The sequence below is a fragment of the Brienomyrus brachyistius genome, chromosome 8, assembly GCF_023856365.1.
Source record: "Brienomyrus brachyistius isolate T26 chromosome 8, BBRACH_0.4, whole genome shotgun sequence".
NCBI classification, from domain to species: domain Eukaryota; kingdom Metazoa; phylum Chordata; class Actinopteri; order Osteoglossiformes; family Mormyridae; genus Brienomyrus; species Brienomyrus brachyistius.
This window is the reverse complement of record NC_064540.1, coordinates 9827884-9840050: the sequence shown is the minus strand read 5'-3', so window position 1 is coordinate 9840050 and position 12167 is coordinate 9827884. Positions and strand designations below refer to the sequence as shown.

Genomic DNA, 12167 nt, shown 5'->3' with positions numbered 1-12167 from the left:
ATGGACTGGCCCCCCATCCTGGGTTGTTCCCTGCCTCGTGCCCATTGCTTCCGGGTTAGGCTCCGGACCCCCCGCGACCCAGTAGGATATGAGGTTTGGAAAATTGATTGATTGATGAAACAACATTGTTGCATATGCTCATCCACAGTGGTATGATAAAATACTGTTTAACCAAACATGAGGGCACATTTGAAGATGGTCTGTTATGGAGCAAGACCAAACCCTTTACCGTTCATTGTTCGTTGTCACACCAAAGTAATGGACACACAAACCTTCACAGTATGGCTTGGTGTGGCCAGAGGATGGATACATGACAGATGAAGACTTTTGTCCCAGGCCACACAGAACTCAGGCTACTTTAAAGTGGAATTTTTGATGTAAGCTAATGTGCCCAAATGGTACATTTGTAAAAGAAAAATGGCAAACCGAGTGAGTCCAGGTTTGATCTCAGTGATGGCTGTTGCTGTCCCCCACATGGCTTAGTCTCACCTGTGATTCTTGTAGCCTTGGCTGAAAACGGCCTCAGTCTCAGTTAAAAAAAAAAATCAGAAACAGTCTAAACTAAACGCAGCCTCATTCGAAGGCTGGACACAGTGTGTCACATACAGTTTTTGTCAAATTGTGCTTTTCCACTGCCATACAGGAACCAGGCCGCACCTGACCCATACCGCGACGAGACACAGTCATACCGGGGAAGTTTAAGCGCGATTCCAGCTCGCTTCGATTTTCCACTGCAGAAAGGTCAGCAACAGGAACGTAAAACTGAAGAGATGCTTGTTTACTGTTCACACGTATGCATTACAATTTACTATGTGCTAACTTCCACTAGCATGTCTGTGAGAATCGTTGTGTTATATTAGCATCAAACACTAGCGGAATTAGCTTTAGCTTGTGTACTTTTACATTACAAATCCAATCAATTCAGACATTCTGTAATACTTTTTCAAGTATTAGGAGATTGGAAATTTTAAGGTTCCGATTTATCAGAAATGCATCAATGTAATACAATTTGCAATACAACTAATAATGAATATGCCCTTTATTCCTTCAAATAACTCATGCCTATTGACCAATCAGATGGTGGTGACACAGCCAACTCAGTTTAGTCATGCTTTCGAGTCTGTTAGTGTGGGGATAGGTTGGGTACGGCTCACATAGTTCACTATAGAAAACCGTCTCTTTATGGTTCAGCTCAGGTACGGCTCAGTTCCTGGTAGCAGTGGAAAAGCACCAAAAATCAGTCTTTGTCAAAGTGATCCTTCTGTGAGCTCAGTCTTGGTTGTAGACAGTCTATGTCAAACACAGCCTCCCCCCTGTGGTCTCTGTCATCCAGCTGTATGAGCTGATCGCTGGCTGTGCTGATGGACTCCCTGAAGAAGGTCCAACCAGGGCAAATCAATAAGGGAGTGGAGGCCCAGCAAGTAGCACCCAAAATGAGGACACCACCGGGTGCCAGAACCTTCTGGAGTGTCACTGCTTTCTGGAGACAGATAGTCTGGGGGAGATTCAGAATTAACAAACAGACAAAGAGCACAATGTACAGACAGAAGAGTTTGAACAGAATAGCGATACTATTAGTCCCCATGAGTAAATACTCTTTCTGCCTACCTAAATTTGCTCTCCATCAGATACACATACAGGTGAAAGCCAGCTTTGGGGGGAGGGGGGGGGGATCACAGTGCAGGGTCAGCTGGCATGCAGTGTCCCTGGAGCTGGAGGTTAAGGACCTTGCTCAAGGGCCCACAGACATGTGACTATTCTGCCAAGATTGGGGCTTCAACTGGCAACTGACCGATTAAAGGCACAGAGGCTTAATGCACTGAGCGGCACACCACCCCCGAGGTCTTCGGGGGATTCAGTCAGGTAGTAACAGAAGCTGCATTATGGAATTGTGTCAAATGTAATTATGCCCCTGTGTCCTGGAAGTCTGAGGTGGGACAGTATGTGTGTGTATGCATGCATATATACATACACACACACACACGTATATATATGTATGTGTGTGTGTGTGTGTAAACAATGGGCTATGCAAATATGTGTTCAACAATTTGTATATTTACATTTATTAATTTTGTAGGTAAAATTATAGTCAATGCAACTGAGCTTCCTACAACATGAACTCCAACCCGGACAATGCAGTAACAGCCGGGAAAAGATGGCTTTAATGTTCTCAGACTAAATTACAATGCACCAATAGACACGACATCATCCGTCTCCTTCACCACAGCGCTTTGCTGTCGTAGAGTAGAGCGAAGAAAGAGATGAACTGAGATGGGACAGTTTTTGAAATGAACATAGTTATCCAAGTAGAAGCACTGAAATTACACAAAGCTTTGTCCTTCACATAAACAATTATCTGCATTCAGGTGCCATAAAAAATAACAGCAGCTTTTAGAAAAGGCGTTAGCAAGTGGACGACAATCAGTCATGTAGTGAAATGGTCTACTTGGTGGAATATGTGTGATTCTGTTTGTAAGTGAACATTACTGTCTTTCTATACGGAGATTCATGGGGTTCATTAAAGACACGGCTGTACTGGCAGGAACGCACAAGCGACTCATATTACATATTATAAAACACAATAGTGTGTGCGTGCGTGTGTGTTTGTCTGTCTATCTGTGTGTATGACTGATTGACTGGCTATCGGTGTTTGTGAATCAATGTATGTTAAAATCGCCAGCAGCACAAGTTAATTTGAGGAAGGAACAAAAGGAGACGCTGTAAAACGCGTGTTTCCGTTTTTTTTATTCAGCTGCCTTTCGGCTTGTCCCAAACACGGATTGTCCTTTCCTATTGCATTATTCCCCGGTTTTATTTTACTAAAGACTCTTGATTATTTAATTTTGCATATTACGTTCCCATGTCAACAAAAATATTGTATTTTATATCTGACAACATTTTTTTGCGGTTCAAAAAAATCCCGTGAAAGCTGTCAGGGGCGCGGCGTTACAAAAGTCACATTAAAGGTGGCCGTCATTTGCCTTTTGTTGTTTGCAAAAGGCTGCGTTTAATATTTCGTTGCGGAGACCCTTTGCGCACAGGTGGGGGACCCGCCCGGTGGGACGGCCCCCTCTCCCGGCCCCTCGGCGGAGGATGCGAGCGGCTGACATTTGCTGCTGCGGTTCGGGACGGGAGGTGCAGCGTCTCTGCAAACAGGTGTGATCCAGCGCAGACAAGCCGGGTCCCCGGTCCGACAGCAGACTCGCTCGGTGCTTCTCCGCGCAGCGGGACCAGGACATCTGCCTCCTACACGCCTTTCCAGTTTTCACATTATATTACTGCCGTCGCCGGCCAGCTCGTCGGAGAAAGGAAAAGAAGCGAAGCCATGACAAGTAAAAAATGTGCGGATATAACAAAACGGAGCCGGAGCCCCGTGGTGCTGGATGCGGAGATGTTCGGCGGGTTTCAGGACTGGTGCCTAAGGACCTACGGGGATTCGGGCAAGACGAAGACGGTGACCCGGCGAAAATACAACAAAATCATGCAGACGTTGCTGCAGGGCGACGAGCCGGACGGCGTGTACGTGGAGAGCAGTACCATAAACGCCAAATTCAAATTCTGGGTGAAATCTAAAGGCTTCCAGGTCGGCAGTAGCGTGCTGAGCGGGCACAGCCAAAAAGGGGGCTCCGGGAAGCCCGTCCTCTACGTCCCGGTCAAGTCCACGGTGAGCTGCGCCTTATTCTGCCGAACCGCGGGGCTATGGGGCGGCGTGGGCTGTGCCCGGAGTGTGTGCCCGTCCACACCGGGACCCACTGTACCTGCCTCGCCGCCCCCCGCCGTCCCTCTCCTCGATCTGTCACATGTATATCATCGCAACTCTCCGTGTGCCGTAGCGACCTGGAAAGTGCGGCTCGGTCCGGAACCGCGGCCAGAACCGGGCTGAATGGCTGCCATGGCAACGCCAGTGCCCCTTTAACAATACGGACGGGACGGGACTGGCGTCGCGGTGAAGCTTTTCTCCAGAACTGTCCATCCCCGTAAACGGGTTGGTACATATAGCCTGTGTCCTGGCATTATATGTTCTTTTTTGGTGGTTCATTCGGGCGCCGTCGTCGTCCCGGGTGCGTGTGGCGGCTCCCAGTGCCAGCGCTATGCCCGGCTACCGGCGTGGGGGCAGCGGCGGAGGAGGGGGGCGGCTGTCGTCGCCGGTTCTCCCTAGTGAAGTGGCGGACATGCAGCGGGACGTTTTAGCTGTAAATGTCACGTTGGGCAGTTTGGCCCCGACATGCCGAGACGTCCCGTTTGCCGGCGGCACCGGGACGTTTTCGCCGTAAATGTCATATTAAGTCAGACAGCCTGGCCCCGACAGAGCCGGTCTGTATCTAGGCGACACCGGGACCCCATGGCACATCGATAAAAGGCATCTTAAAAAAAAAAAACTCGACATTTATCTCAATAACATCTCCTTTTTCACCATATATGTAGCTATGCAATGCATTTATCTTTTTAACAGAAAGCCGCCCGCGATATGTGCCTCGACTGACTCGTATACCGGACACCCCCCACACCGGACCGGGTTGTCTTTGCGATTCATTACTACAGTGTGACAGCTAGGCCTGCGTTAAAAAATTATTTAACCATATAATTTTGCCCATCCGTGTCTGTGAAAACGACCCCTCTCGAGCCGAAGGAGACAAATTAACTAATAGACAGGGGACAGTGCGCAGTGGTGGGGTGGTGGGTGACTGGGATGGGGCTCGGTCATGGGGTTCGGTCCTTATCTGCCCGCCAGTGCAAAACCCTTCAGCGACTTAATGTGACATTGTGAGAGAAGTTGATTCAAAACCTTGGGTTTTGTACGGATGCTGTTGTCCTCCCGCCAATGGCAATGTGCCGCTGGGATCAGGCTTGAGCGGTCTCTTATTCTTTGTGTAAAAGTGAAACCCATGGAGCCCCCCCCCCCAAAAAAAAAAACATGTATCTTATTGCTAAGCCAATCTGAGTGATAAACCTGTTAACCTTAATTTACAGGCCTGAATAGATTCTTCTTCTTTTTCTTCTTCTTATTATTATTAATAACAACAGCAATAATAATAATTGTTATTATCTGTGAGGCATAATTTATTATCTCTGGGCTATCAAGCTTGTTACGAGCGCTGTCTAAGTGCATGAGGAAGTATAAGGTAACCAGAGTGCTGTTTAAAAGCATGGGGAAGTGTGAGGTAACCAAAATACTAGTTAAGAGTGAAGGTAAGAAGTAGGTAGCCAGAGTGCTGGTTAAGAGCAGAGGGAAGTGTGAGGTTATCAGAACACTAGTTTAAAGTGTGGGAAAGTGTGAGGTCACCAAAGTGCTGGTTGAGAGTGTGAGGAAGTTTGTGGTTAACAGAATGCTGACTAAGAGCATGGGGAAGTGTGATGTAACCAGAGTACTGGTTAAGAGAGTGGGGAAGTGTGAGGTAACCAGAAAGTTGGTTGAGCATGGGTGAAGTATGTACAATGCTGATTAAGAGTGTCAGGATGTGTGAGGTAACCAGAATGCAAGTTAAGAGTGGGGAAAGTGTGAGGTTATCAGAGCACTGGTTTAGAGTGTGCGGAAGTGTGAGGTGAGATATCCACAGTGCTGGTTAAGATTATGAATGAAGTGTGAGGTAACCAGAGTACTGGTTAAGAATGTGGGGTATGGTGAGGTGACCAAAATACTAGTTAAGAGTATGGGGAAGTGTGAGGTGAGGCAACCAGAGCAGTGGTTGGGAGCATGGATGAAGTGTGGGGTAACTAGAATGCTGGGTAAGAGTGTGGGGAAGTGTGAGGTAGCCAGAACACCGGTTAATAGCATGGGGAAGTGTGAAGTTATCAGAACACTGGTTGAGAGCATGGATGAAGTATATGGTAACCAGAGTAATGTTTAAGAATGTGGGGTAATACAAGGTGACCAAAATACTAGTTAAGAGTATGGGGAAATGTGAAGTTATCAGAACACTGGTTGGGAGCATGGATGAAGTATATGGTAACCAGAGTAATGGTTAAGAATGTGGGGTAATACGAGGTGACCAAAATACTAGTTAAGAGTATGGGGAAATGTGAGGTTAACAGAACGCTGGTTAAGAATTTGGGGAAGTGTGAGGTAACCAAAATGCTGGTTAAGAGCATGGGGAAGTGTAACTGTATTACTGATGAATGCTTTGGTAATAAACACACAATTTACAAAAAAATATTAAGTTAAACGGTGCTTTTTTCAAACATAAACTCCAAAGTTCATTTAATTGTTACCAAAGGGCCAAGTGAAAGCGAGAGTCGTTATGGACCAGACGGTTAGGTGACATCCTGTGCAGAATCGTCCCCAACCCACATTGTTATGATGACGACAGCCTCGCGTTAGCTCTCCATTCTAATCACCCTTTATCTTCCTCAAACACACACACACACACACACACACACACACACATACACACACACACACACATATGCACCAATAGGGTTGGGTACCATTTAGATATTATTGATTCCAAACTTGATTCCAAATTTGCTCATCAAATCTGGTTTTTATTGATTTGTGATTCTGATTACAATATGGTAAAAATGTCAAAAGTTTCAATAACAAGATACTTATAAAACACATTTATTCTCTTTAAAGAGTTCAGCTTTACTTGAAGCAGTTATGTCATTCCCATATTTTGTCAAAACAAAAACTGGGTGTTTCAAGATAAAATAAATAAGGTTAACAACCACACTCTGAATATTGGATGTCATTTTATGATTTCTGTTTAATCTGACTAAACTGGATGGTATGCAGGTCCGGTTTAAATGATCAGTAAATGGTAATTAAGTCTGGCTTTATCCATAACGCAGCTTATTACCAGAAGGTACATAAAGCTAAATTAATGAAGCAATGGCTGAATGAATATATGTACATTCCCTCGCATGCCATGTGTTTAAAAATGCCCACTTAAACCATGGCTATTGCACATTTGGCTTACATGTTTGTACATAAAGACTGGCTTTTCAGTTTAGCAACAGGTAATATCCAAACTAATGACTGGTTTACTCTCTTAGCAACAGAGTATTTTTGAATTTAAGATGTTGGCTTGGGTGATGTATAATTGAAATATTTGGCGGTATCTAATTTTTGAAACTGCCCAAATATTTCAGTCAGATATACGGTATTTTGACTGTGTTTTAAAAATATTCGGATATTTTTAAAACCCCCAAGATTCAGTTTTGCCAAAAGGAAATACTGTGGTATGCTGTTCTTCCATTATACTACACAAACCTAAATAGAAGTTGTACTAATAAATGCATTTTCGGTTCGTAAATGTAAAAATAATTTCAGGCACCAACATATAAGCAGAGGTGTCATGCATTATCCCTTATATAGTTGATTCAAAATGCGCTTGTTGGAATCAATACATGGAACCGCAAATGTCTCACGGCATTACCAGTTTAAAAAATTCTTCGCTTCTTACTGGGGTTCATGCAAAAAAAAGGCAAAAATGCGACTAAATCCTCCCACTCTGGAGTCCCGCTTATTGCCCATGCTATCATAGGGACTAGGGTGATGGAGACGTGCACTAATATTTAATTTGGATTCATTCATTCCTCCCAATAAATATATGTTTGTATTTAAATCATGAATTCGTGCCCCTCCCCCCCTACACTTTCAAAGCTGCTTGTACGCTGTTGCACGTTCATGTCCGTGGCTGTGACATGCAACAAAAAGTCCGTTTCAGGCCCCAGGGTCTGTCCCTTACCTGCGGCTCCTGGCTGCGTCTCTGCCCTGCTGTGCTTCTGTTTGGCCCATGGCCACGTTAAGGTAGACGAAGGGTCCCCAGTCCCAGTGGAGCTGAGAAGGGCAGCTGCGATGAGCCGAGCAGTCATTCCTGTAGGGGTAGGTCGCTTCTCTCAGCAAGGGACACCCTCTGTTTCCCTCCTTAGAATTCCCCCAAAATCCAAGCTAGTCAGATTTGTGCCATTGTGTGGAAAATGAAAAAAAAAAATCAAGTAAATAAAATGTATATTGCACAGTTCTTGTTACTTGTCCATCCCACCACAATTGTCTGAACAAACTGCTGGATCAATCTGTGATTGTGCACCAGCTTTCACCAGTGGCTTGTTGGTTTGAGCCTTAATATCTGTTAGCCAATAGGCTCCAGGTTGAAATAGCAGGATGGTACAAATGGCTTTCGCCTTTTGCTTTAGGTGTGTGAGTTTACTGTCGAACTGTTTGGACTTGGTTCTCTGGCCTCCTCCCTTCATCCTGGTGGCTGTCCTACTCACTGTGCTGACGCCAGGGGCATGTGGGGACAGTGACACATCACCCTGAAGATCTTCTCCAGAAAAGGGCTCAGAGTTGCACCTCCAGGCAGAACCAATTTAGCCAGTGCTGTGACATGCCCCATGCCCCCTCACCAGCGTGAAGAAGTTTAATTTCTTAAAAATAGGTAGCATAAGCGTCGTCATATTCTAGAAAGTACAGTGTAATAGATAGTCAATAAGCTTGTTAGAGCTAAACCGGCAATTTGACAGGTCAACCTTTATTGAGATCCTCACCCAACATTAGCTTTCATACATCAATAACGAGAATGATTTTCTTTGCTTGGCGTTTTGTGTCGACACGTTCCACATGTTCCCAGAGGGAATCCTTGCTGATTGTTAACAGAAGAAGGGCTCTCTTTTCCTTTAGTCTACTTGGCACCTTGTTCTTTTCTCCCCATGTCTCTTTGCGGAAGAACAGAGGGACAAGGTGTGGAAGTGAAGACTTGTCTGTGAAGTATACGGAATATCTGAGAGTCACCATCTTGGAATCTGCATTTAAAACTTCAATAGGAAAAGCATTACTACACTTTCTAAGCTGTGAAGGGAGAGATTAGTGTTGTATAGTAAAGCTACTAGCATTTTCTGTTCCTATGTTTATCCTCTGTTTCTCAACTGCAGACACACAGACACACGCACACACACACACACACAGACCACACCAAGTCAGTTAGGAGGAAGTATCCCCTGAATGTGGCTTGGGCCCCTCGGGGAGGTGGGCTGACCGTGAATGCCTGGGGTCTTGGTGTTGGGGGGCGGAGGGTGAGATAGGAGCCCCTCGCAGCCTCTAGGCAAAGCCCACATGTTCACTATATGTTCCGAGATGCGCGTGAACCCTTGTGCGTAGCATCGTCAGTACTAACATGGAGCGGAATTTCCCAAACTCTTGTTTTGACTGAATAACGTTCTCTTGGTGTGTGGGGGTGGCTTACACCAGAGTGAATCCCAGCTGGCACTGAGGGACCACTTCCCACTGCCATGTGTGCCTGGTGAACTTCAGGCTTTCTGTGAGCCTTAACATAAAGATAAATATGCAGTGGGCTCCCAGATGAGTAGTAGCACTGCATGGACAGACAGCAAACGATCGTGTGTTTCTCTTGATAAATGAAAGTAAAGGCCCCAGCTTTGTGTTCAGCTTCCTCTGCTCATGTGCAGGCTGGACTGTAACTTCAGCCACAGGCTGCAGGAAGTGAGACGTTGGTCGACCCTGTGTGTGCGGGGGTCCATATTTTTTGTGCTGTGCTGGGCAGCCCGCAGGAGGTCGCACGAATGGTCCGGCACATCGCCGAATCGACCACCCCACGTTTGAGCTGTTGTGTAATTCACAGTATGCAGCACCTCCGGTTCACTGCTCAAGAGCGCCTCCGTCTGGAGTCCCGGGTCAGACACTCCTCTTGCTGGAATTCGCTGCACAGGTGTCAGGCTGAATTCGCTGGCTGTGACGAGAGCAGATCTGCGACTACCGGTTGCCATGCCAACAGGAGCCCATAATTGCCCCTCTGCTACACTCTGAGGACTCGTACAGAAATCACACCCCATCCAGCTGTCACATTCTTGGGGAGGGGGTGGGGGGATGCCAAGCTGGTCTGTCCAGTCATAACCCCGGTCATACCTCTGTCTCAGAGATCATTGGATTGGTGCATTTCTCAAAACCTTAGTATACACATTCATTAAAAAAAAATTCCAAAGTGTTGAAGAGGCATGTCAAATGTGACAATCAAGTCAGTGCAACATTAGGGCAGAGGAGTGTCCGTACATGGGCTGGGGGTTCCGCTGGGTCGTTAAGCGTGGGGCCACGCTGGCCGATCTGCACCAACGCGGCGACAGGTAGCCTATAGTGGCGGAGCGTGCCAACAGTTTGTCATACAGGGCAAGAGCGGCTCTCCATCAATTCCATCGGCCTGCAAACACTGTCAGCTGTCATTTCATGGCGATCGGTCTCCCCATGGCATGCCCCACCTCCCCTACATGCAGATGGGGCAAAGCGGGATTGCATATGCACGATGAGAAAGTCTGTGTTCCTTAAAGGGGCAGCGCAGGAGGTCTCGTGATTTCTGAGGAATGAATCGCGTAAATCTGAGATGGGGTTGGTCCCAATTATGGAATGCTCAGCGGTGATGAAAGGCTAACATAGAGAAGCTTAGTGCTGCAGCCAGGCCTGCCGCCTCCTGGAGGGCATCCCCAAAGCGCCAGGCCTTAATACCATCAGCCATTATGGGTCTTGACATCACACTTTCATCAGATGACCATTAACATTCATTAAGTCACCCGGGTCACCGATTCTGCAGTGCCGTGTTTAATGCTGCCCCCTCCCCCGGTGTTTATTTATAACCCAGCGGGATGCAGAACTGGAGCACAGGGTTGTTTCGGGACGAGGTGTGACATGGTTTCACTTCACGCTGCCCCATGACCAGGAAGTCAGCCTCAGGCTCAGCCCCCTCCCTCCCAGGAAGGGGAATTCCTGTCAGACCACTGAACTAGTTATTTGACCTAAATTGTAAATGAGATATGCAGGTATAACTCATTTAAGCTGGTTAGGGTTAGGGTTATGGTTAGGGCACATAGATGAGCAGACACTGAGATCTGAAGCTCTGCCCCCCTCCACCCCCAGTGCAGAGGTTATTTTTAGACAGCAGCGCTGTCTGAATGTACTTCCTCTTTTACTCTTTCTGTTTAATTTCTGTTTGTCTGCTCACATGTGCCATTTCACTTCCCATTTAAGAACTTCACTGTCATTTCCTGTCATGTGACCTGTCATGCCCGTTGGGGTAAGTTACTTGAGCTGTTGAATACATTGGCTGGCTGACTGATTGACAGGTACCCGGGCGCTGGGCTGCTTTCCCGCTATGCCGCTGGGGGGCGGGTTAAAGGAAGCCCACTCATCACAGTGAAAGCATTACTAGGACTGGGCTGGATCTTTATGGGGTCTGACAGAAAACCACCCCCCACTCTGTGTGTATGGAGTCTGTATGCTCTTTCTATGTTGTGGGGAGTCTGCATGTTCTCCCTGTGTTTGGGGAGTCTGCATGTTATCCCATGTGTAATTCTTTGTGTGTGTGTGTGTGTATGTTTTAGCTATGTGGAACAAAATTAGGGAAGGCGCTATATGAAAATAAAATAAAGTGAAACAACTGGAACACTGACAGGCCTACAGATGTGAACATGTCCAGCATGTAGAGACACACGCATGGTGCTCTCAGATTTTGTGGTGCACTGGGGGCCAGTCTGTCGGTTACAGATGCACAGGAAGCATCTTTTGGACTCACAGTGGAATCGGCGGCGATGTGAATGGCTGCTGTCATTCTGTCACATTACCACTTTGATAGAGCACCCCCGTAAAGGCGGGGCCTGACCACTCGGGCTTGGTGCCTGAACGCCAAGTGACTCGCCCCGCAGCCAAACGCACTGTTGCCATGGAGAGGCAGCTCCCTCTGCGCTCTCAGCACAAGTGGGAGGGTGCAGACTGTGAGTGCATGCAGCCGCACAGACTGCAAGTGTGGCCCCGGTCCTGAGCTGCACCTCTGCTCTTCCTGGTGATGACTTTAGTGACAGTTGGAGCTGTTAAACCCCACCCCCGAGACACACACACACACACACAGATACCCAGGGGCAGGGGGGGGGTCACGAGCTCCCGGGGGACCCAACCTCATATGCAGATATTCAGGGGCGGGGGGTGGGATTACATAAAAAGACCCCCCACACACGCATAGATACCCAGGGATGGGGGGTGTGACACAAAAAGACTGTCCCATACAGATACCCTGGGACAGAGTCGTACACAAAAAGCCACCCCCCCCCCAGGGAGAGGGGATGATACACAAAGACACCTCTACACAGATACCCAGTAAGGGGGTGTTACACAAAAGATCTTGCCCCCGCACACAAAAACCCGGGGGGAGGGGGGTGTTACACAACAA

The 12167-nt window shown here is 47.2% G+C and overlaps 1 protein-coding gene across 1 annotated transcript in view; it reads left to right on the top strand.

Moving 5' to 3' along the window:
• The first annotated feature begins 2774 nt into the window (after positions 1-2774).
• LOC125747939 (nucleolar protein 4-like) overlaps positions 2775-12167 on the top strand; it is a 57649-nt gene continuing 48256 nt past the window's right edge. Inside the window, exon 1 of the mRNA XM_049023601.1 lies at positions 2775-3664. Coding sequence (XP_048879558.1) covers positions 3326-3664 — 339 coding nt within the window. The 5' untranslated portion in view covers positions 2775-3325. The remainder of the gene's footprint in view (positions 3665-12167) is intronic.